At 37.8% G+C, this 27322-nt stretch overlaps 2 protein-coding genes across 2 annotated transcripts in view; one reads left to right on the top strand and one right to left on the bottom strand.

Moving 5' to 3' along the window:
* Positions 1–4846, bottom strand: part of st14 (ST14 transmembrane serine protease matriptase) — a gene marked incomplete in the record, with an annotated part of 40963 nt that extends 36117 nt beyond the window's left edge. The window contains 1 exon segment of the mRNA XM_014008695.1: positions 4661–4846. Coding sequence (XP_013864149.1) covers positions 4661–4681 — 21 coding nt within the window.
* Positions 4847–9457: 4611 nt separating this feature from the next.
* Positions 9458–27322, top strand: part of aplp1 (amyloid beta (A4) precursor-like protein 1) — a gene marked incomplete at its 5' end in the record, with an annotated part of 56339 nt that continues 38474 nt past the window's right edge. Inside the window, 1 exon segment of the mRNA XM_014008694.1 lies at positions 9458–9727. Within this exon segment, the coding sequence (XP_013864148.1) occupies positions 9662–9727 (66 nt within the window).

Here is a 27322-nt window from a genome sequence, read left to right as displayed (position 1 = left end):
CATCATGGCAGCCCCGCCCCACCACCACCACCGCACTGAAATTGGCAAAACGGAAGCGTAAGGAGGTTCTTAAAGAGACAGAGGCCAATTTCAAGACGTTTAGAAGAGGAAGTGATGAGAAGATAAGTTTATTTTCTATTTAAACATAAAAACAGCGTTTTAATAACAGCTAAAGGTGACATAGATACTTTATTATTGTATAATATTTAAATGCATGCCTGAGAAACACGTAATACTGGCCCTTTAAATAAATGATTAAAGCAAATTTTAAGGATAAACAAATCAAAAAATTTATATTAACACTAGGATAAGGTTGGAAAATTACAGGAAATTTCCATGTTGGAAACTTTCTGTAGGAAATAACAGATTTATGAGAATATGACTGGGCTTTAACTTTTTAAAAGTTGTCCCTTAACAGGGGTTTTAAGTAGTTGTAGAAAATCTCTCTTAGCAAAGTCTTGACTGAAACAACCAGATTTCATTGCAGTACCATGCGATGGGATGTAGCACACCCTAAAAATAATGTCACCTGGACTGGTGGAGACACGGGGAAAAAAGTTTAGTAAAAAAGTTTAACACAAGTTCAGAGTAAACTGCTTTGCTGTGAAGCGCCATTTACTGAATTTGTTTTTATTTAGATGAAAATGGTGAAAAAGTCAAATTATCAAATAGTAGTAGTGTGTTTTGGTGAAGGGAAAYGAGAACTGAGTGGAAGTGCGTAGCAAGGCAAGGGCCAGGCTAGCAGTAGGGCTGCCACAAACGATTATTTTAATAATCGATTAATCACCTATTATTTATTCGATTAGTCGACTAATCGGATCATACGTTAATTGAATATAAAACATACAGCTTATCACGTCAGAATGCAGCTGCTATTGTTTAACCATCGTTAGATTTTAGCTATATGCTAACTAAAAATAATTTCTGTGGAAGGCAAGWTCTGCTCTGCAGATATTACACAGGTTTCTCTTTCATTTTCTTAAAATGATCCCACACTTTTGAGCTCCGTTGCTGGGTAGCCATGGTACCAGAGCCTGTCTGTGGCTGTGTCTCAATTCATGGGCTGGGTCCTCATGAGGACCCAGTCTAGCTGGGCCACATAGGCCACATGCTTGCTGGGCCGAGTAGGATGCTCAAAACTGCCGCTAAATGAGAGGTCTAGCCTTCGCCTGACGTTGGCTTCACGTGGGTTTGCGTGACCAGTGCTCCCCCGTTACCATAGTGATCAGTTTCATGTCAGACTTAAAATGCTTCGGGACGTGTTTACACATCTTTTTACTGGAAGAATAAATTCACAGTTAAACAGGTAAACGTAAATAAAGAAAACAATAATTTGGATTTATCTCCAGTATCTACAACAGAGTATTAGGACCACACATATTTTTTATTATTATTACGAAAATAAAGTCATAATATGCGAATAAAGTTGTAATATTATGAGAATAAAGTCAGTGCTTGGTGACCTTAAGAATGCTGGAACAATTTATTCATTTAGTATAATGCTTAAAAGTTTTTTAATGAGATATGAACAAAGATTTGGTTGATATTTGTATTTTTGTTGTGAAGTTATTTTAAATTATATTGTGTATTAAGTTGAGTTTTATTATTTGTATGTTGTGCGTTTTTTAGACACATATTTTTTATTGGGGCAAATGTTTTAAGATTTTATTCTTTCTGCTCCTTTTCATTTGAATATGTTGTGATCGTGTTTTTTTGACACAACATTGTCTAATTATTTGTTTGTTTCTATTATTTGTTTTTTCTTTTATTTATTTATTGTTATTTGTTTGCTGAATTAAATAAAGTTATTTTTCCCTTCATACCTTCTGTGAACAGCCAGGTGTTTCTCTGTGTTTATAAAGTAGTCCGTGATGACCTGGATCACTGTTAGATTAATGAGCTTTCTTCCAAATTAACTACATGATGACTAAATCTGTCAATGCATCTATTAATTACAATACAGCTTCAGTTTATCATATAGTCGTTTACACAATTTCCATGTCCTGCTACTGATAATTGGGTGCTAAAATAACTATTTATTTATAAACAATAAAGAAHAACTTGACAACATCCTCATTTTAATGCAGTGATGACTGCATGCTTTTTCACGTAACGGCTAGGATATTAAGACTTTTCTCTTGTAGTATGACTTTAATCTCGTAATATTACGATTTTTATTCTCATAATATGACTTTATTCTTGTAACGTTATGATTTTATCTTATACTTTATTCTCGTAACTTGTAGTTGCATTTTCTTTTATTTAACATCTTATTGCAGCATAAACTTACTTTTAAAAAACAAATCCTTCGGTCCGTGGTGAATTTCCAAACTGCGCCGACACGTTAAAAAAATAAAAACACCACCGTCTTCATTTCTCAGATCATTTTGCTGCCCGCGCATTGAATCCTGGGATATCCTCGGCTGGTAAGGATACATGGATGCATCCTCGGATTTCGACAGGAAGTAGGACGCATTCCTCGGCCGCATGATGAGGAGCCTTCGAATTGGGACAGTCCTCCGCGCGGGGCAATGACGTATGCGGCCGACAAATGCGCACTCATGAGGACCCAGCCCCTGAATTGAGACACAGCCTGTATCATGTCTTGTGACGTCCACGGCCTACCCCAGTTACCACTACTGTGCATGTGTGTCAAGGACAGAAAGGCAGATGTGGCAGTGGAAGGTGTCAAAGCAGTTTGGAGAGAAAAACAAAGTAAAGAACAACAACAAAAAAAAGAAAACGATTAATCGATTATTAAATTAGTCATCAATTATTTTAATAATAGATTAGACGTCGATTAATCTATTAATCGTGGCAGCCCTAGCTAGCAGTGTGGAGGAAATCTGACTTTTCCTGTATATAAAATTTAAAATTTTCAATATTTCTGATCTAGGTAATTTACATATTTTACATATTTTTGCTTTGTTTTATGTGAATATGGACATAAAAATGAAATTTTTATCATGAACCATGAAAATATTCTTTAGGATTATGTACGTAAATAAACAAACAGTTACCCTAAATTTCCAGGTCATTCCCATACATTCCTATAAATTTCCAGCTTATGTTCCCCTGGAGTGAGTGGTCAAACTCTGATCACATTAAAAATAGATGAATGAATATTTCAGAGCTAAAAAATGTACAAAAGACATATTAGTCTGATTTCTTTTGACATGAACAACAAAAATGTTGCAAATCCGATTGACATCAATCTGTTCTCTAATGTGCATCAACAGAAAGAGACGAACAGGAATAATCCTGGTTCGCCACACGCTGATTAGAGAAAGAGATACTGATGAAGTCACCTGAGAAACTCTCCAACATGGACTGCAGACATTATTCCTGGAACAAACAACAACTGTGACTGTTCTGTTTTCTTTGTTAAATTGTAACCAGACMCTTTAGTCTCGCTGAAGGCTGTAGAAATTAATAATCACCTGCCACCAACGGCAGGAAGGTGCGCCTGACTTTGCATGTGTCCGCATGTGCATTAGTGTGTCGTCTGTTAACAAAATATGACATGAACCAGAGAATAGATCTGAATGGAAATTTCAGAGAATAATCATGTGATGCGCATCTACAAATGATTAGCTTTTAATGTCAGAAGATGGCAGTGGCAGCTCACAGTCTATCGCCAACACAAAAATGGCGTCAAGTCTGTCCATTCTGCAGATACTGAGTTGCAATGASTTGTGGTGGTAGCTGAGAGTCATCCCAAACACATAATCCAAGTGCTGTCTGATTGCATGGAGTCTGTTTTTAAAACTCTTCAATTAATTTTAGAAGTCAACTCTGTCTGTTAGGAAAATATTTCATGAATCACAAGGTGGAGTTCAGTGAAACTTTCAGATTGTCATCACTGAGTATCCATTTATAAATGATTAGCATCAGGAGTTCCCCCAATTCAAGATGACCGACTGAGCTTAGTCAACACTGGACAACACATAAACTTGCTCTCTACATCCCAGATGGAGCTAAAATGGAATGTGGTAGTAGCGCAGAGTCATCTTCGACAAACGCTCTGAGAGCCAACAYTTATCACAAAATCTCACAAAACATTTACAAGGTTTGACTACAACACTATCCTTTTATCAGAAGATGAGGGAGGCCCATTATATGCATTTGTTCAAGGAATGTTATTTTAATTTAAATTATTTTAGTTTACTTTATAAACCCAACAATCACCAGGTAAGGAAACTAGTTTTATTAGAATTTCCTGACACYCTATACTAGTTATCACTTATTTAACATGTTATGACAGAGTGTATTTCAGTTATTCCTCATGTCAGTCAATAAATAAATGACTAACTCTTTTATAATCTCACTTTATCAGTCAGGTTGGCATCTATTTTTAAAAGTAACAACTTTTGTCTTTTACAGCATTTAACACACAAAAGAAAAAAACGTTTCATTAAGCCTCCATAAGGTTTAACCTGTCCGTGCAGAGATTGAAACATGGTTAAAATAATGTTTTCAGAAACTGGTTTAAATCTAAAACCTGGTGTGTTTAACGCTTCTATATGAAACCAGATGAAAGCAAACAAAGCTTCCAGTTTATAAAAGCAGACTGTGGTTGTGTCGGAGAGTTGTCAGTGGGGGAAACTGTTAGCACCGTACAGTAAGAAACACATTACCGCGTCAGGTGAGACAAACTTACGTATCTGGCGGTGTTCGGCATCTTYAAGTCAACTGGGATCCGAAATACAGAAGTAAGTTTTTGTCACTTTGTCTCCCTTTATAAAAGTGCAGGGGAATAAAATAAAACTGGATATTGTTTGAAGTGAATCAAATGTTCTTCCTGTGGCGAGTCGAAGCGGAATGCCACACACCTGAAGCTGATGTTTCCGTCACACACCCAGGATTTAAGCCCCGCCCAAAATACCTGCTGAGCTCCGAATTTACCATCATACAGAAAAATAACTTTTTTTTTTTTAAATCTCATTCGGTGTCTTTAAGTGACCTCCCACCATAGTGGAAACTGTCATTCAGCTTCCTGCTTCAAGCAGGTTCAGTTAGACAGTTTCTTGTTATTTAGTTAAAAAAATGTCAACAAATACTTCCTGATATTCCCCTCACACGGGCACCCCCTACTGGTCATTTGTGAAACTGCAGACAAATGTCCCCAGCACTGTGGTATTTCAAAAAGTCAAAAACTTTATTGTCCGTCACAGATTCTAGTAASAGAAAATTGTCTTTGGTTTATGATAGAGGCTCAGACACATTAAAACACATGATAACACAAATCACACAAATCCCCCCCCTCCCCCCATACCACATAAATCACTTAAAACCTCACAAAATCATATTTTACATATAATCATCTGCAAATCTACAACTAATTTCCTTTATTTAAAAGGCTGGCTGCATTGAGAATAAAAGAATTAATTGAGTATGTGAATTCGTAAAAAATACTAATAATAAATTAAATATTGTTTTTACTATGTTYAAATAAGCAAAAACAGCATGAGCTTTATTAATATCCTACCTTTGTTTTCTATTAAGCTTTCAAAATTGTAAATTGGTTTTATTGTTTCCCTTAACACYATATTTGCAATAGATTTATTGTTGCAAGTGTATAATTTTATATTCAAAATCATATTTACACACATATAAACGTACACATTTATATACATATGAGCAAACACAGATACACTCATCTATATTTACATAAAAGCACATACATACACACGCACATTGTATGTTTTCATATATGCATGAATGTGTGCATACATATACCCACGTCACTCATTCTGGCAGCATAAGAAATGATTGAAATGTTTCCAAAAGTTCATTTATGTATCATATAATGAACACGATAATTTATGTGATGTCATGCTGGTAAAGTGTTGATTCATTACATTTATGTTTTCATTTGCTGACTGTGTTTAACTCCCACACATATTGGCAGATGTTTGTCAAAACATACGCTTGCCTAAAATAAAAGAACTGAGTCAGAACACAGCATACAATGATAAGGAATTTTGCTTGGTGAAAGATTTAATTAATTAATATTTATTTATTTATTTATTCATTCTGCAAAAGGTCCTTTTAACTCTGAGTGGTTCCTGTCCACGGCCCGGTCTTGCCTGCTCACTCAGCAGGTTGAACTTCACGGCATCATGAGCCTGACTGTGGAAACGAGCAGCGAGAACATCACAAGCAATTCCTAAAAAGAAGCCTCCTGTGCAAGWAATATGTTCTGTAAACGCAGTCTCACAGCGTGAACACGTTCACCTCATGTGAGGGGCGGAGCCAGGTGTTTATGCAAGGAACGTTTTGTCTTTTTCATGTGTAAATAAGCCTCAAGTTTCAGCTTTGAGGTTGGTTTTGACTCATTTTCCTGCAGCATATTTCTGAAAACTCCAGTTTGGTCAAATGAGAGTGCGATATGAATGAATGAATGAATGAATGAATGAATGAATGAATGAATGAATGAATGAATGAATGAATGAATGAATGAATGAATGAATGAAACATATGATTACTAATTATGTTTGAATATGTTCAACAGGCAGAAGGAAGTAGACATTTTCTCTTCCGTCCTCCATGACATTTATTTTGCACTGTGAACATCTTTTGTTGTGTTTGGCCTTATTTTGCTCCCAAAAAAAGTTTTCTAAGACATTTGCTGCCTTTTAAGACTTCTGAATTTGTGTCAGTAGCAGCTGCCTTTCTGTGACTCGGTATCAAACCCTGCTGTATTGATCAAGTGCTGTTTTGACAGTTTGTGGTTGTTTCTGTCTCATCGTGTAACTGCTCCAGTTTCTTCAAAGTGTTTGGACTTGACACACTTAAAACYTTTCGTTCTGGCCTGGATTTAAAGCAGATAAAGCTTCAGCAAAATTTTTAAAATAAAAATAATAATAATAAATAACACTTCTGTCACTTCCACTGAGTTCACCTGTAAGAAATCTTCTGGATCACAAACTTACAGGAGCTGCAGATARAGAAGATCACTTCCTCTCTGCTTCAGTTACAATAAAAAAAAATGTTGAAGCTATAAAAGGTTTTTATGATGGATGAATAGCTGTTTTGAGCATTGAGGCACATGTGTCAAACTCAAGGCCCGAGAGCCAACACGGGTCCTCGTAAACATTTTATCCGGCCCCAAAGGTATTACATTAAATGTAAAGTAGTTTTACGGTTTCCCTGCATTCTTCTCATTACAGCTGGACAACTATCAAGTCAAGAATATTTGTTTTGAACGTCTCAGATTTTGGGTTTGGTGTGAAAATCGCAACAGAAAAGAAACTTTGATATTTTCTGCATTTTCTTTTTATTTCAAAGCAAAAGAATAAAATTTTTATTGAGTGATATTTTTTGTTGGATTGAGATAAAGTGTATCAGTAAGACATAATAAATCAAACTGTTGATGATAGACAGTAAGGCATAAAAATGAATGCTATTGATGAGTCTTTATAAATGTAACCTTTTTTTATTTGTATGCGTGTTCTAAATCCTACATAAAATGTAACTTGGAAAAGGGAAATTGTATTTTCAAAAGAATAATTTGCTTTATAACTTTTTTTCTATAAATATTGACAGAAATTGGCCTTTGACCTGGATCAAACTTTGAATTTTGGCCCCGTCATATAACTAAGCTTGACACGCATGTTGTGAAAGACTTTCAGCTACCAACACACTTTGCTTGTTTTTTTTGCAAACTCCGAAAGATAATCATTTGTAAATGTGCATCCAATCAGTACTTTTCTGGAGCTTGAGTAAAATCCATTCTGTAGTTCATGASATATTTTGCTAAAGAGAGTTGACTATAACAAAAAGAAAAAAATTGTGTAGGTCTTCTGGACGGGTTCTTCTCTAATGAAACGTTTCGTCTCTCCTCCAAGAGACTTCTTCAGTCTGAGAGTTTCAGGCAAAATTCAGGCTTTTAAGCACTGCCTCCATGTGACTGATACTCACATCACATGGCTATCGTTCACACCTAATTAACACCTATTGTTAGCAGGGGTGGAGTGATACTGGCAATAGCAGCCCTGTAGGAGGGGGACAACTGAAAACGGAGGTTGGCTATAACYTTTAATGCAATGGTTCCCAAACATTTTTTTCTGTCTGACCCCCTTTTGGGTTATAAGAAGTTTTTAACGGAACTCAACATTTTTTGAACAACTGAACTAATAAAAGTAAATTTAAATGAATCACAGGTTGCAAAAATAATCTACAACATTTTTTAAAAAATAAAACAGCAAAATACCTTTACAGTCACTATTTTAAGTGTACCTGTTTTTTTTTTGTTTTACTTTTTCTTGTGTGACAACATTCAACATTGCTATCAATAAATCTCTCTTTCAAAAAATGCCTCTCTGTGCAAAATGGGMTTAAAAACGTGAACAACTTTCTCAGTGAAAAAAATGAAGGTTTGTTGTTTGAAAATGACACCTTTAATCCTTACATCTTTGTGAGCCTAGTCAAAAACCTGACTATTTTGTTGTTGTCTTTAGCATTTATGTTTTCATTCAGTAAAGATTATGTGTAATGACTCTAAGCAATCACCACACAAAAGTTTTGACTCGTTATCTAAAATTGACAGAGTTACAGCCTTTTTATGGTGTTTGCTGAGCTGTGACAGCCATCTCAAACTGAAGTGACTCCAAAAGAATGTCCCAACACAGACGAGCTACATCTAATGGCCAGAACTCTGCAGTTTTCACTCATTTACAGGCCAGCGGTCACTCTTTCAGAGATGAGGATGTTCTCATTCTTGATAGAGAGGAACGTTGTTTTGAGAGAGGAGTAAAAGAAGACATTTTTGTGAAGAAAGACCGTCCATCATTAAACAGAGGTGGAGGCCTCCGTTTTCAGTTGTCCCCCTCCTACAGCGCTGCCATTGGCAGTATCACTCCACCCCTGTTAACAATAAGTGTTAATTAGGTGTCGATAGCCATGTGATGTGAGTATCAGTCACATGGATGCAGGGCTTAAAAGCCTGAATTTTGCCTGAAACTCTCAGACTGAAGAAGTCTCTTGGAGGAGAGACGAAACGTTTCATTAGAGAAGAACCCGTCCAGAAGACCTATACAATTTTTTTCTTTTTGATTTTTTTACCTGGATTACTGAGATGCATCAGGACTCCAAAAGTTAATCTGTACATGCAGAACCCCTTCACTATTTCCTGGAAGTTTAATTTATAAAGTTCATGAGGTGTTTTGCTAATAGGCAAAGACAGCAGGCCTATTTAAAATGTAGTTTTCATGTGACGTCACGAGCTCCTGAGAAACGCCCACTGAAGGGAAAAACACGTCCGGTCGTGGAGACGCACGAGTCAAAACACAGAGGATGCAGTTCCAGTCTACCTCCACCAGATGTCGCTGCGGACCAAGCAAACAGAGAGGCCGCCCTGGGAAAAAGCCTTTGATAAATACCCGCAGAAACAGGGCTTGGTTCTGCCAGGCTTCATCCGAAAAGCCCCGGCTGGCTGCCATTGAGAGAGAGCGAGAGAGAGAGAGAGATAAAGAGAGAGAGAGCCCACGAGCAGGAGGAAAAGCGCACGAGACGTCGCAGTAGTCATCCGAAAGGCAGCGTCCATCACTTCAGCTGATGCAAAACCAGACAGCTTATGTTGGAGGCAGCTACTTGACATTAGCGACTTAGTTATTAATCTAAAAGATAAATTAAAAAGACGCAGAGGAGGACGAGAAAAATGGGGCATACCGCAATCCCTTTCCTGGTGGCTGTTTTGTCCTATTGCGTGTGGGAAAACGCCGAGGTAAGTCCTGAGACAATCATACTATTGTTATTTTCGGCGCATTGCAGTTTGTCCGTTTGATCTTCTGAAAGTCGAAATGAGATATATTATTATTATTTTATTTATTTTATGTCCACACATATATCTATATTGCTGCTACCATTCATCTAGGGCAAGTTTAATTTCTAAATGCACCCAGGAGAAAGCATCGTGTCAGCAGGAGTAAAATAATAATAATTAATTTAAAAAATGCTGTGATGGAAGAAAGTGTTTGACATGTAAATCCTGCTATGTGGCCTTAATTTACTGTCATGGTGAGAGGGGATGTGGATRTGATTTACAGGACAGTTAGGCTTCTCTGCGTCAAGCCTGGGCCTTGCATCTGATATGAGAGGCAGCCGTTTGCTCTTCTGGAAGGATGGAGATCCCCCCGCCCCCCCCCATCCCCATCCCCATCTCATTGCCTGCATCTCTCAGCATCCCATCTGGGCCTGTCATWGGAGGGAAATGAGCTCCCATCCGCCCTCGATGAACGTGATGCATATTCAGTGGCTCCTGTGTGTTCCACTGGAGAAGATGGAGCAGATAGGAAACTCAGAAATGAATGATTTAAGTGCGGAACGGTAAGGCAGGATGACGCATCGCAGCGCACACACACTCACAGATGATGGGGATACAGGGATGGAAACTGTGATCATCCGTTTCCATCAGTATGTGAGGGGAAGAGTGACGAGGGGGACGCCAGCCATCCCCCGCATCCCTCAAATCCCCATCAGAAACTACAGCCAACTCACCGTTTAATGAACTTGACCTTTTATTTCTCAAACCCCCCACCACTTAAATCCATATTTCAAGTAGTTGTGACTCGAGGAGGAGCAGGCTTGGAAGGTGATGCAGAGCGGCGAGAACAAGTGGGGGTGGATGAGTCATGATCTCCCAGCCGGAGCTGCAGCACCTGCTTCTGATTCTCCAAAGGCGGCTGTTCCCCCGAGTTCTTAAGGCGATTTTGTGCGAGATGTTTTATTTATTAGTCGTCTTCCGCGTTGTGCCCCGTTAACAGCCGTGAAGCCTCTCCTTCCATTCAGAAAATATGAATTTGCCTCCTCTAAGAGCCTTAGTGGGATTACTGCTGTATGCTGAGGAGACCTGCCCGTGAAGGTTTACACTGAAGATTACACTGCGAGAGGGTTGACTGGCTGGATTACAGCGCAGTATTAGTCCTAATACAACTGTCATCTTCCTTTTTAATTTACCCAGCATTAATTCCATTAAAATAGAAAGTGGGCAAATGTATTGTATAATGTGTAAAAGCACGTTGACACCATAAAATTAGGGGATAAAAAGGCTCCTAAATCAGATTTTCCAGATGGTTTTTTTAAGGCTTAAGCACACATTTCCTTAAAAATGACCCGACATGACTGCCCCTCTCAACTGTTTTGTGTTTTCTGTTAGTTGACTAATTCATCAATTAATCCATCAGTCCAAATGACTAGTTCTCCTCCGAGACTCAAAATTCACTATTTCTATTTTAATCTAATTGATTTTTAGCGGTCAACTTTGGCAGTCACAGTAAAACACAATGTAAAAAACTTACAAATTAAAGTGCAAAATATAAGTTTAAAGTGCCAGTTCCAACAAGACACATAAATAAGGCAAAGCTCTAACTGCTCATTTCTTTAAAAATAATTAAAGCCTGATTATTCAGCATCAAGTTGTAGGAAAGAACTGCCAGCAAAAGTGGTGAGAAATCCTCCGTTTGAATGCTTTACCTGTTAAAGACAGGTGAGGAACAAATGCAGCACAACTATTTAAAACAGAGATTTTAATATTGACAAACTCCTTTAACCTAAGCAGGTTAAAGCAAAGCAGCCACTGTTCAAAAGAATGTCCCAACACAGACGAGCTACATCTAATGGCCAGAACTCTGCAGTTTTCACTCATTTACAGGCCAGCGGTCACTCTTTCAGAGATGAGGATGTTCTCATTCTTCATAGAGAGGAACGTTGGTTTGAGAGAGGAGTAAAAGAAGCCATTTTTGTAAAGAAAGACCGTCCATCATTAAACAGAGGTGGAGGCCTCTGTTTTCAGTTGTCCCCCTCCCACAGTGCTGCTATTGTCAGTATCACTCCACCCCCTGTTAACAATAGGTGTTAATTAGGTGTCAACGATAGCCATGTGATGTGAGTATCAGTCACATGGAGGCAGGGCTTAAAAGCCTGAATTTTGCCTGAAACTCTCAGACTGAAGAAGTCTCTTGGAGGAGGGACGAAATGTTTCATTAGAGAAGAACCCGTCCAGAAGACCTATACAATTTTTTTCTTTGTCTTCCTTTAACCTAGCTTATAATTTTCATAAGTTGTAGTTAATATTATCTTGTCTGATATAAATGTTAGTCATTTAGCTGTGAACAGTATCATTTAACTGTTTCAAACAGGCTCAAGAAGACATGCAGGTGTTGTATTGAGTTGTCTTGCTCTGGTCTGATATGCTTCCTCATCTTGGCACAAACAGGATACAAAGAGATAAAGATGGTTGGTTTTACCATTTTACTTCAACTATCATTGCTTCAAACAACAGGTAAATCTGATCTGGACACAACACCAGTCAGCAACGGCATTAACCAATCAATCATGGGTTTAGATTCTGGTCTGAAAGTTTTTTTCAAATAATGTTCCTGAAAATGCAGTGAAGTGGCTTATAATTCATTAAAAACTGTATAAGCAAACTGAGGCTTTATTGTAACTGCCCATTAGCTGAACAGTCTTCACTCCCCAAAATAATCCAAATTCATACCACCAGGAGTGCACCGATTGCAGTTTTCTGGCCGATCGACCATATTTTAAAAGTCAGACCTGCCGATTCAGATTTTGTCTGATACAGATTTTTTAAAATAATTGTCACTGTCAGGTGTTATGAGGTCACAATACACCTTCAATGTTTCAACCTTATTTTACTGAAAAACATTGAACAATACCCTGGAAACAATACAAACTTGTTTTAACTGGACACTAGGTAGTGCTCACAGCAGAGCAAAATGGGACAGTGGCTGATTTTCAAAACTTTGTGAAGGTAGATCTTTTCCATCGATCATATCCAAGTATCAGCCGATCTCCCAAAATTAAGGAAATCAGTCATTTACGTAATCGGTACGTAATCGATAAATTGGCTGGCGGATTTATCGGTGCACCCCTAGTTGCAAGACCTATTTATGTGCAATTATTGCATCCTCTAAATCCTGTTTGTCCGACCGTCAGTCTGCATTGACAATGGCACAAAGAGACATTCCTGGATCATGGTGGCCAAAACAGTTTGTCTTTCTCCCAGCTATTCTGAAGTGTAAACAGAACTATGGTCAAATCTAAATACTGCATGCAACCTATTTTCTGGAATAAAATGGAATCATTAAGATTTATTTCTCAAAAACACTTTCTACATTTCTGGCATTTACTTAAGTAGCAGACAGCCAGCCTAATTTCATGAACACTAAATAAGAACCTATGATTTTTTTTATTCTGGCATCTCTGCAGTAGCTACAGTCCAGATTAGGCACCCTTCTGTTAGTTATTTTCAACTACTCTAATACTTTAAACTGCTTTAGCCTTTGAAAACTTTTTTATAACCTGTTTTGTCTTGATGCTGTTGCAGCTRTGGACCCTGTTGTTTTTGCCACAGTAGTTTCAACCTGCAGCTCTGAYAGAGCAAATCAGAACTTAACCAATGATGTGGACAAAAACTGTTGATATTTCACTTGACCTTTTTACAGTCACTAATGTGCCTACTCRAAGTTAATAATTTGTGATACATTGTGGTCTAAATAGTTTCACACCTACATCTTTTTCATTGCGATATACTTAAGTCTAAACAGTTTCCACRTACCTGTGTTTTAGCAGTACTCTGCAGTCATTTCAACAACCGACAATGTTACACGTAGAGGACATATTTCTATTATAACGTAAAATATCAATATATCTAACTTCTAAATATGTTTGTACATAAAAGTCAATAGGAAAACATGATAGCTATGAGTCTATTTAGGATTTATGGTGCCCGACTTTAYGCATGAGCATTAATTACTAGGGCTGTGTATTGGCAAGAATTTGGCGATACGATACATATCATGACAGACGGGTCACGRTACGATATATCCCGATATATTGCGATACTGTAAGTAAGGTGATATATTGCAATATATTGCGATTTTTTTTTTTGGCCCAAAAATTCTATTAAATAAAAACCTCTTACTGGAAAAAAAAAAGAAAAACCAAAATTCATTGTCTCAGAAAATTCTATTATATAGACATGTGGTAGCCTTCTGTAACGTGAAGGCTGACTAAAGTTGGAAAAAAGAGCACACGAAACACTTAATTTGTTTTAAAATAAAGACATTCTGACAAATAAGTATCCGTTCGTAACCTTACCTCAGCTTAGAAGGCAGAGTGTGTCGGTCTTTTCTGCTCAGATTCAGCTATCGGAGCATGAAGCTAATGTTTACTCACAATGCTAATGCTACCCTTACTGTCTGGTGCTCAAGAGGTAGAGGAGCCAAATGGCTGGCTCACTGCTGCCAACTAGTGGTCAGAGGCTGAACTACAACATAAACATGAACGGCTGGCAGGAAAGTTGACATTTTAAACCTTAATTAAATATCGAAACAGGACTTTAGAATATCGATACAGTATCGGAAAATGAAATATCGCGATATTTCAGTGTATCAATATTTTCTTACACCCCTATTAATTACTGTAAAAAGATAAATTACTACATTTAGGAAATTTAAACCTAAAGTCATAAAAATTATGTGTAGACTGAAAATATGTTGACGGATTATCATATTCGATGACTTTGATGAACAGTCACATCAGCCCAACTGTGATGCATATTTATCTGGTTAAAGTGTAAAATGTCCTGTCATCTCRGCTAAAACAGAACTTACCTGTCGCAGCACTCAAAGCATTTAGCTAATTAAGATGGGGAAGAGTTCTGCTGCTGACACCAAAGGTCAAATATTCAGCCATATTTATACAATGGAGACCRATTTGGAAGGAAAACTGAAAATTGGCCTCAAATATCTGAAGTCCAAATCTGTGGTYGGTTAACTGAAGAAGAGAGGGATTTTCTTACTCAATGGAAGTGCCTTAAACAGAGTTTTTTATTTTCATTTTAACTTAAAATATTGAAGTATTTGGTGACTGTGCAGTACTGGCCAAAGAGTGATGACTGTKTTCATCTTGTGATTAGTTAAGGATTATCCACACCATCAGTGTAATTTTGTTTGGTCCTCCAAAATGACAAAGCATAAAAACCAACAGCTTGATTAACACGACAGCAAATGTGTGTGTGTAAAATGTGTGCAAAATGTGTGCAAAATGTGTGTAGTCTGACCCCCAATTATGAGAACATGCTTTCTTTCCATCTTATCAATAAGCATTCTATCATTGCCTCCATCGCACATTATTTTAGAGACCACATTACCTGATGCTGTTAGCTTTTTTAACATCAGAACCAATTCCTAACCCACGTTTGTGCCTATTTGAATAAGCAACATTTATCACCCATTGCCATCCGTTTCCCCGTTTCTGCAACCATCTTAGTAAGTGTTTTCACAAAGAAATGTTAAACTGAAGCTAAGAACTGTGTGTCCTATATTGTGTAGCAAAATATCTAAATAATTAGAAAAAAATATTAAAAGCTCTCACTTCAGGAGCTGCCTAAATGAGCTCATGTGTTGTTGAGGCCAGTGAGTGTGTCCTCATACTGGTTTCTGACTGCATTGTTGTTGTTGTTTTTCCCTTTTATATTGCATTCATGGGCATCATGATTTKTTTCACATGTAATAAAGACCACAAAAGAAATCAAGCAAGTATTATGATGGTTTTATAAGTCTTACTGTTAGTTTGTTGTTTTCTGTTTCTGCTGTTTGTCTGGTGGGGTTCGAGAGAGCTGTAAAAACCTATTCAGTCTTTGAGACAGTAATTTGGACACATAAGGTCATATAAYTTGATGGATTATCTGAAAAGCCACTGCCCTGCTGAACTACTTGACTTAATCAAATCCAGTGTTTCTGATGTTGGAGCATTTAGCTGCCAACACAAAAAATACTTGTCGGTGTTTGAATTGTCCCCTGTAGGATTGAACAACGCTGCAACCTGGAAGACCTGCAGGGTTTGAAAATATAAAAGTTTATCACTGCAGCTATCACAGCTTTTCGTGTGTGAGATAGTAAGAGTGTAAATCACCAGTAATTACAATATGATATACAGTATATCGATTTGTTTGGATGACGGTACGGTGTTTCTCAGTCTCAGTCTGTCATGATTCAAGTCTGCGATTGATATGATGCGATATATACCCATCACTGATTCACATTTGACGATATGGATCAATGTTTTCATTTTGCCTTGATGTAATTGAATCATTAATTATTTAATCGATATATTGATGAGGATCAATGTGTTGTTACACCCCTATGAGGTGGTCATGCTGGGTTTTAGGGTCAAGCCAGGTGGAGAATCTCTTTGAATTTTGAAATTGAAGTTCCAACTTCAGACAAGGTTCCACATAGTTTTTTCTTCAACTCAGAAAATTTAACTTGTGGATATAATTGGGAAAATGCGCCATTAGGTTGAGAAGTTCAAGAGGTTCTTGCTGTGAGTTGGCAGAACTAATTACTGTAACACTGTTTCACCTGCAGCGTGCTTATTGTATCTACTGACCTAAATGTCACACAGTRGACCTTTTCTGGAATATTTTCACAAGTCTGGAAGAATTTAACTGTGGTTATTCTCAAATAGTTGTTGGTCTGGCCATTATGGAGCCATACTTGCTTTACAATTTTATTTATTTATTTTGTTTGTTTTTATTCATTTTAAACATTTTTGTAATGTGCCAATTTAGCCAAAACTCAACGGTATAATTGGTAAAATGCGACATAAACTGTAGCTAATTTAACTGACAACACCTAAAGCCTTTCTGGTGAGTAAAAACTCTAAAAGATTAAAGCAACTAATTCTTTTAACTGATTTGATGAATAATCACTTGAGTAATTTATAATATTAAATTACTTCTACCATTCCACATCGTGTGGACCCTTCATGGATAAAATTACCAGCAATGAATACTGCTGGTTGCCTCAAAGGACTGGGCGGATTATTGACTTTGTATTTAAATCTTTTCCTTCTTCTTCTTCAAATAAGCTCTAAAATCATTTGCTGCAGCTTAAATCAGGTTTCCATCACATTGCGCAAGATCACATGTTCCATTTTAAATCTGTGCCAGAGGGAATTTTTTTAGTTTAGGCAGTAATAGAACCAGCTTTACGCTTTATACTGTTATACTATTAAACATGGTTTTTAGTTCTCTACTTTTTAATAATGCACAATATTCCTCCCCGTAAAGTTTTTATATAATGTCAGGCAGTAAATGATGTCTTTTCTAAACCATTCAATATTTTGGAGATTTGCTTGTATGTTTTTGCCATGATTCTGTTCCAATAAATACTTTCCAATGAATTTTTAATTCAGCAACAGCATTTGAATTTTATTACTAATTCTTTGAAGGAATGCCTGTAGCCTGTCTTTTATGCCAAAGATCATATTATGTTGAGAAATAACAGAGCTATTTAGGTCAGATCTAAAAAATGCATGATCTCAGACAAGATGTCTTGCTCTGAGTATGTGTTGTGAAATTTTAGCTTACTATCCAATAAATGGACTGAGTTACAGCCATTTTTGTTGACTAATGTTAATTTGATGTCGTGGCTATACGCCTGTCACAATAACAAATTTTGCTGGACAATAAATTTTCTCAGAAATTATTGTGAGAAACAATAATATTGTTTGGAGACWATTTTAAACTAATATAATAATACCAGCCCCACTAACCCCTGCTTATGAAGCTTGCAGAAGTTGACCAAATTTACATACATAAAAAAGGTAATGGACTGACCCAGACTGGAGATTGGGAAAACAACACGCAAAAACTGTAAAATCGCTTCCCACCTCCTCTATCCAAGGCAACACAATTCTCTCTGTGTCTTCCTCTGGCTTTATGAGATAATTGCATTCAACCGCACGCTGCTTACAATGTTAGGAAGTGCATGAAATTTACGTAGAATTAAAAAAAAATAAAAGCTCTCAGCAAACACGTTTGGCACGGTGCCCTGAGGCCATCGTAAGGTGTCGCCAGCTGTAAAAAGGCATCAGAAAACAGAACGTGCCCCTCTAGTTAAATATCTGTAACAAGACCCTACATCTGGTAAATACCTGATATGAGAATTCACTCCTCCCTATGCTAAGGAGCAGAAAAGAAAACTTAAAATGAAAATTATAAACCTCATTTTAATTTATCATGCAATWATTGCCTATTGCAATGGGGTTATGGTGGCCGCCACAATTCAGAATGATTTCAAACGTGAATCAGCTGTAGATGTACAATCAATTATTACTTTTCGAAAGTTTGAGTAAAATCTATTTTTATTTATTTATTTATTTATTTATTTGCTAACAGACCAACAGGGTTGACGTCTACAGTAAAGGCCAATGTTTTTTTTTTTGCAAAGATGAGTAGCACTTAGACCATGTGTTGTGGCTGACTCTTTGCAGAAAGAACTGTAGCACAATATCTATAAAAATGACAATTATCTATCTAATTATTTATCTATGTTTGAGTTGTCTATGGTCAGATGGCTGTGGTGGCCATTTYGAATTGGTTTGGCTACAAAAGCCAATCAGCTGTCGATTGCTGTCCAATGATTATTTCCTAAAAAATTTCATTAAAATTCCTTCAGTGGTTGATGAAAAGTATTTTGCTAACAGATAGAGAATATTGACTTAATACAARWAATGGCAACATTTTAAACAAATATGTTGYACAATCAGTTTTTACTCAGCTCATGCGCTGGAAATCAACTTTGACTACTACCACACCAAACCTTAGCTCAAAATCTTTAAAACTGACTGAGTTACAGTCATTTTTGTGCTTTTTAAGGTCAGTTGGTGGTGACAGCCATCTTGAAATGGACTGACTCCAAATAATAATCAGTTGTAGGAATACTTTTTCTAGCTGCATTTCCATTGCAAATGTGCGCAAAACTTTGTCGATATTCTGTTAATGTTGAAAAACACAGTTTTGCAACTGCAGTGTTTCCATTAAGTAAGAAATGCTATTAAAGTCACGTTTGAATGTGTTTGTTCTYGTGATAAGTCATTACAAACATGACGGTGTTGGATGTAAACACATTGCATATTGCCGCAACACTAGCGCTCGTCATCAGAGGAGACGTCGGCGTCTTTTATCGAGGCTTTCCAGCGACAAGCCCCTACTTGGGAGTGGCTACGTATGCTGTGTTTTTGGGAAATTGTAGTCGGTGAGTTTACTACTTTATAATACTTCTGTGATATTACTACTACTTCTACTTCCTGTTATCTTCTTCGTCGTCGTCTTTTTTCGCCAGTAGAGACAGCCGGTTGTTGATCACGTGACTCCCGTGATGCGAAAAAAGTGTTTCCATTACAGTTTTGCAAAAAACACCACTTTCAATATGACCAAAATACCACCTCATATATAGCGCAAAAAAATTGTCGAAAAACGTAATTTTTTTTCGAAATTGACGTGTTTCCATTGAGCAAATTTATTTTCGAAATTCTAATTTGCGCATTTTCATGGTCAATAGAAACGCAGCTTCTGATTTCTTTCTCCAATTTCATTAAAATCCTCTTTGCGTATTTTTTTTTGATCATACCTATTGTCGATTTGTTTTTTTAAAAAAAGGTAAACTACTTGAATTTTTCAAGTCTATAAGGAACATTACAGCTTGAATTTGTGCACTTTGACCCACAACAGCCGCTGGAAAGAAACACTGAAACAAACAATCTACAGCTACAGGTTTACAGGACAGATGGGCTCAGAAAGCWGGAAGGGAGGGAGGAGAGAGGGAACTAATGAAGGATGCTGTGTGGGAAAAGAAAGTGTAGGAAGGTAGGAAACACATTTTAGCCAAACTAAAATGAGATGGGATTAACTGGACATTAGGTAGTGCTCATAGCAGAGAAAAGGGGGACACTGGCTGATTTTCAGACCTTTGTGGAGGTAGATGAGAAGCTGATCTTATTTATCGGCCGTTCTCCCAAAATTAAGGAAATTGGTRCTGACAAATTAAACACCCAATTTATTGGTGCACCCCTACTTACAAACATAAGGATAAACATAGGAAGTCACCAAATCGCAGCGTAACCTGCCTGACCCTGCTGTGCGTCTGCTTCATCCCTACTGTGTGATGCCTTCAACTCACACACGTTCATCCGCCTCCCCACCCCCATCTGCCTTTCACTGCCGAAACACGAGGATTTTTTTTCTCTATAAAAGAAAGAAAAACAGATAAAGAACCAAATCTCTTTTGTTCTTTCACACACATGTATGCACACACACACACGCGATTAATTTTAGAGATAATCGGGTTCCACTAATGGATTCCCGTGTGCTCGCTGTTCTGTTGTATATCTGTGCCAGTGGGCAAAAAAATGTACCTTTTAACAGCATCAAATGTTTTTTCCCCCCTGTTCTCTTTATCTGGCTTCCTTTTCTAGTTTTTGTACTGCAGCCACACACACACACACACACACACACACGCACACACACACACACACACACACACAGGATCTGGGTTAGATCTTGCAGAGTCATTATGAAATGAGAGCCGCACACTGCCACAGGAACAGGAGCGCTGTAAATGTTCCTTAGCAATTCGGTTCTTCCCAGAGGTGATGAACTAATGAGTGACAACGGTGCAACCTTCAGCTTTTTTGTGTGCTTCAGAGCGCTGTTGGGGTTTTCTTATTTTGCTGCTGCTTCTGTAGAAAGAAGTAGATAATTTTGTTTTACTTCATAAATAAAAGGAATGACTCAAAATTTGACACCTGCAAGAATTTTTTTTTAATTTTATTTTTGTACATTAGTACGATTTCACAAACAGTCTTGCAGTGCTCCTTGAGAGTAGCACCAAGACTACTTACTACATTTTCTCTCAAATGAGACACAACATCACACGATCAAATAGTTGAACTAACCGTAACATTGATCATTATTTAAATTTAATACCACCTTAATTTTGTTTAATTTTTCCCATTTTACTTTGAAAACAAATCCCAGTGTGTATTCAAATCATAATACTGCATCATTTTTATGTTTCATTGTAAGATTGAAGTTAACTTTATTACGGCCATTTAGAACATATTCAAGTATTTGGATATTTATATTACGTACTGCAGTAAAGCCATGAAATATTACAATACTAGCTTYAGGTCCAGTCACTAACCTCTGATTTCAAATAATGGATATAGGCAACAGATGTTTTCTCCATTTAAAGTATTGGTGTCCCCCGATATGGGTACTGGTATATGTATCCGGACCAAAACCAGCATTTTTATAAGGACATGTACCGGTACTCAAACTAAATGCCGTGATACTCAACTGATACCAATACCAGTATTGATATTGGGGTAGTAGTATCAATACTTCATTGAATGTGTGAAAGTGAATTAATTCAAGCTGAAAGAAAATTTGTTATTTTTATTTATTTAAAAATTGTGCAACAGGGTGGCACAATGGTTCTGTTGGTAGAGCTGTTGCCTCTCAGCAAGAAAGTTGCCCGATCGAATCCCGACCCAGGAGCTTTTCTGGGTAGAGTTTGCATGTTCTCTCCATGCATATGTGAGTTTTCTCCAGGAGCTCCAGTTTCCTCCCACAGACCAAAAACATAAATGTTAGGTTAGTTGGTAACTCTAAATTGTTCTATGTGTGTGTCAATGGTTGTTTGTCTCTATGTGTCGCTGCGATGGACTTGCGACCTGTCCAGGGTGTTCCCCAACCTCTGAATTGGCAAGTACCCAAACCGAAGTCCTCATACTCTTACTCAGTTTAAGAAAAACTGGTATCGGGACGCCCCATTTTAAAGTTTACTGATAGTTGTTTGTCAGGATTAGTAGCTTTGATTCTTTATTGTCATGCATATATCAGTGTCTTGTATTTACTTCTGATTGCTACTGTATGCTCTCTGGGAGCTTATATAATTACCAGAAATAACATTATTTACAAGAGAGCCTTTCTATTTCACAGTGATTACTTTGAAGTGGTGTACCTTTCACTTGAAATGTAATACATAGTACAATATTTAAGCTTAATAATTAAGCAAAAAAAAGATAGACAGCTAGTCTACATGGCTTATGTTGCTTGCCAGCTGCTGTTCCCTGTGTTGTGTTATGCACGTGAATAATGTCATCAGGTGTAATTACTGGTTCTAGTGAAATCACAGGTGTCAAAATAGCTGCGAAATTTTCAGACGAGCTCATACTTGTAATAACAAATACCCTACACTAACGCCTAAGTTCATTTGCCATGCCAGTGCACAACAAGCAGACAGCATGTAGCTGTTTTTAGAACAAAACAGGATATCTGATGACTGTTCTTTCCCTGGCCTTGAGACTCAGAGATGTTGCCTTCTTCCACTTCACCCCTCATCATCCGCTCACTGGAAGCCAGATGAAACATATGGATTTATGGGACAATTTCAAGCATGGAGTACTCCAATTATGGCTTGCACCTGTGTGGGGAAAAATCGCCAGAAGCCTGGACTGTAGAATTGTTTCAATATGTGTGGAAGGGAAACGGGATGTTTGCTAGATCAGCACAGTCATCCTGATTACATCCAAGCGCTTCCTCCTCTCTGGTGGCTTGTGGGGTGGAGAAATCACCGCAGCTCGAGGCCCTCGCAGCTCATAATCRCCGACTCGGGTAGCCGAACGGGTTGAATTTATGTGGGAAAAGTTCCGCACTTGCAAAAAAAATAAAAAATAAATAAAACGGGCTGTTTAGTTCTCCTGCAGGAGGTTTGGGAGAAACCCTCCTCCCCTCCAAAAGGCATCTGCAGCGTGATGATAACGCTCGTCCTCTGTGCCSAGGATGAAATGGAGAGAGTGCAGTGAGAGAGGGCTGAGGGCTGCTAACAGATGCATGGGATTGCTCTGGTGCAGCAGCTGATGTGAGAACCAGAGGAGGAGAGAGGGAAAGTGATGTAGAGCATGTAGGATGAGCTGCAGGGAGGTGTGTAAGTGTGTGTGTGTTCACGAAGAAGCTCAGACCAGTTCCTACTCAGCAAATGCAAGAAAGAAAACCTGTTATGGAGTGGAGCATWTGAAAGCACGATTGCAAAATCTGTTTTCCCGACGACGCCCCTGGCTGAGTTTATGAGGTTATTGGTCCTGCTGAAACACATCACAGCAGCATTCATAATCTCCAGGAATAAAAAAAAGCAGAGTTCTGKAGGAAGGTGGATGCAGAATAAAACGGTTATTTTAAACACGTTAATCCAAACGTGGCGATAGCTGCGGCTGCACGGACCCAATCATTTCACAGATAATCAGAATAATAGCCTGAGTAGATTAAAAAAGGCTTTATATAACCTTCTCAATCAGAAGAGGCTGGCCAAATATGACCCCACTGGTAGGTTTTTGTTTTAGATAGAGATTAGTGGTAAATCTTTCCAATGATGCAGCTGGTAATCAAATATAAAGCATGTGCTTCACTTAATAACTTTCTCAAGTTTGAATAAAGATGTACTTTCTGAGCATGTTTGGGCCTTTTTGGAAGTCGTGACATTATGTCTTGTCRCTATTTTTGGACGTACAGAAACCTGGCAGTCACCTCTTCCAGGAATAAATGTTAGAGATTTGTCCTCCAGTCAAATGCCACCCTTCAGGTTTTGCTTCAGTATTTCAGTCCCTGTTTGCCTTATCTTGACATTTAAAGATTACAGAAGAATTATGCGCCAACAATGGAAAAGAGAGAGAGAGAGAGAGAGAGAGAGAGAGAGGCTATTGTAAAGCAAGCATTTACTCAACCCGTTATCCAAAGGGGGGTAAACCAGACAGACCTCCTACGATGATCATGGCATATATTAAACTAATAATTGTCTGTATGCGTTCGCACAATATATCAATTCATTGCAACTGGGAAAGACACTAAAGCCGATTCCTCATTAGCCACCCCTGCCCTCCATGTCCCCCACCTCCCCCAGACTTTTGGATCTAAAATTGAACATTGAATTAAGTGTGTACCGGTCAGAGTGATGCTGTTCATGCAGTAATGTGTGTGGGGGTTGGGGGTGGGCGTCTTTATTAGTGTGCAAACATATCTGACTTCCACATCCAATTCATGGTGGGGGCATTCGTCCAAGCTATAAAATCATCCACTTATGTATTTAATTGTACTAATTAAGATGTTTTTCAGATGTTAAATGTATTGCTGTTATTAAAGCAGAACACAAACTTAACTTCTGCCGTTTTCCTATCAAGATGCTTGATTAGCTAAACTATGCTGCAACCCTTCTGACTGAAAGACACATTTTAAAATTACCTACTAAATCTAGTTTGCATAAAACCTCATTGTTACATTTTTAAGTTTCAGTCATCAGATTGTTAGCACCAAAATGTTTTCAACAAATTTTTGCTTCCTTAAAGCATTTAAGGTATTGAGCTTTTTAAGAGAGCAGTTGTTTTTATTCTAAGCTTTGCCCCAAAAGTAAGGAAATTTATGTTTGGTAGATTGTTTTTTTTTTTTTTTTTTTTTTTTTTTTTGTTGTTCTTGGAATTAATTCTTATAATGTTGAAAAACTTTAGTTTCCCTTTTAAATGGTTCCATATGTGAGGTTATGGCAAGAAATCGACCCAGCAGGGCGCAGGCAAAAATATTAAAAATGCAAATAAAGGCTTTATTTAAAGAAAAAGGCTGGTAAGGCAGCTCAAAATACAAGAAAGCTCTCTTTAGAAAAAACCCCACAAAGAATAGGAACACAGTGTTGTTTCTTAGATAATTAAGACGCAGAAGACGCTTGGCTGATGGCCAGCTGGGGGAGTTTATTGAAGTTACAAAGGTTCTCAGACAGTCAAACACTGGACAAACTGAGAATGAGAGAGAACCCCCGAAATCAAACTTCAATGTCTTTTATACATCCTCTGCATGTCATCAGATCAAACTAAGCCAAGATTTGAGAAGACTTTTCACAGACACACATACTGGAGACCTTTATCTACCATTTCCCAAAAATCGTTTGCAACACTCATTTCCCTATAATCTGTCCACCCCTGTTCTTCCTCTGAGTCCCATACACACCAATGAAGTAAACCTTTGAACTAGTGTTTTTCCCCCACAGTCCAGCCAAGTATTTATACTTTTCTTAATGTTCCTGGACCAAATATGGCAAATAGAGTTGGGCAATACTAGCAAAAAATTAATCACGATTAATTGTAGTATTTAGCTGATAACGATTAATATGACGATTAATCCCCTGGAGTCCCTGGACACCTTATGTCCTGGTCACATGACCAGTTTAGTGGGAAAGATTTACTCTTCGTAAAAATCTTTTTCAAATGTCAAAAATCACAGACTTCAGRCTATACTTCAAATTTTAAATTGTGTTGATAAATACATTACAGGACTTTTGTTTAAATATTCATCATATTTGAAGCGGAGAGGAGCACCGAGCGGACTGACCGGGGAAATATCAAGTCAGTCTGCCTGATGGCATTAATCATATTAATCGTCAAGTGCCAAAAAAKAATCGATTAATGTTTTTCTGACAATTAATTGCACATGATACGATAATGCCCAACCCTAATGGCAAACTGTTCATAACAGAAAGAATCTGTCTTCCACGTCTAGTCTCTAAAAACCTAATGAACCTGCCACTTCAACGGGAGGACACAACACTGACTGAGGGGAAGCAGCACAATGAACCGACAGGGAAGTGAAGACAAGACAGAATATAAAGGTGAGCAAACGAGGGACTGATTGGAAACACCTAGGGAGGAAACGATGATCAGGTGTGCCTGGGAGGAAAACACAGAAACACTAGGAAAACTAAGGTCAAATAAACACAGACCATGACACCATATTTGTAAGGAACATGCATTTGTGGGATGAGCAGTAGAGCTGTATACAGTAGGTTACACACATAAAAATGTTGCTAAATCTTCTCTGACAGCTTATTTTGCTATTTCTATTGACTCTTGTTTTGAGCTTCTGGTCCCCTCAGGTGCTGCCAATCAGGTGTCTGCTACAAGATTTATTGCCAGGAAGCATCGTTACAACAAAGAAATAATCGACMAAACACAAATTTCCTTATGTTCTGTGCAACGTATGTATTTATTATAAGAAAAACTTGCTGTAGGTTTGTACAGTGTCATTTCTTGATGTCATAAAACTACATGCAAAATAACTTCATACATTGACAGCAAAAGGATTTGCTGGTTTTTATCATTTCACTACATTGATTTTATTTGCACTTCTCCATTTTAATAAAGCTAAACTAGTAGTTCTGTAATCCTGTTAAACAGACTCACTATCTTAATGTTCAGTTTTTAATCTTATTGTATTTTAATTTACTAACTGAATAATCAGAGACAAAATTAGTGGTTTAATTACTGAAATAGTTGTTAGCTTTATCCATAATAGTTTAAACAGATTTTCACCCACAGTATAAATAACTTACATTTCTGGCAATACTAAACCAAGACACGTATGCATCTTATCATTTTGTGAAGCCTCAATTTATTTCAGAGTTTGACTTTAATCAGACTGGAGGAATATTTGCTGATATAACACATGATTGGATAACATTTTTATTTTTTCAGTTGGGCTCAGAGAAACCCAGACTTGCACCTCTACTTCTTTTTAAAGATGGCACAGTGCATTAATTATTGAAGGCTCTGAAAGGGTTCAGGCTCTTGCTTGTTGACATGGCTTTGGCACTTGTCACACCCTCACATCAACACTCAGACGTCCACCCTCTCCCTCTTCGTGCTGCCTGGTTTTCCTCACCCTGTCCCCTGTCCTCACGACTCACTCCTCGCTCGAAATTAAACACAAACAAAAACCGTGCGCACGCCTGACTCCTATTTGACTAGCCCCCCTCGTCTTTTCTCCACTGCCACATCCCAGAGGTCCCCCTCCACACACACACACACACACACACACACACACACACACACACACACACACACAAACACACACGATTCTGCATCTGCCTCAGCAGCTCACAGTATATGCAGTAGTTCTTAAATAATTCATGCAAACTCACATCTTGTTCATTTTTTTCCTTCCCTTTTCTGGTTTGGCTGGGTTTGTTTTTTCACCCTACGCTTACATTTTTTTTAAAGGTCTGAAAATTTAACAATATCCTGCCTCCAAATGACAGCTTGAGTGTTTTCACCAGCCAACCACTACTCTTTAACAACCGTTTGACAACAACATGTTCCAACCATTTAACATGAACTAAATCAACACCAGGTTATTAAAACCTCGTGTTTCCCCTCAGTTTTATTTTCAGACTGTGTATGCCGGTGTTTTTCAACCCTGGTCCTCAAGGCACACTGCCTTGCGTGGTTTAGATGTTTCCCTGCTTCAACGCAGCTGATTTCAGTTAGTGACTGATTGCAGTTCAACAAAAGCCTGTTAATCGTCTGAATCAGGTGTGTCAATTACATAAATGTTAGTCCAACAAAACCACTACCAGTCATGCATCCGTGGATATTTGCATAATCATCTGTAGATCTGAAACTATTAGGG

The sequence above is a fragment of the Austrofundulus limnaeus genome, unplaced genomic scaffold (assembly GCF_001266775.1).
Source record: "Austrofundulus limnaeus strain Quisiro unplaced genomic scaffold, Austrofundulus_limnaeus-1.0 Scaffold52, whole genome shotgun sequence".
NCBI lineage: Eukaryota > Metazoa > Chordata > Actinopteri > Cyprinodontiformes > Rivulidae > Austrofundulus > Austrofundulus limnaeus.
Note: the sequence above shows the minus strand (reverse complement) of the source record. Positions and strands in the feature narration are given on the sequence as shown.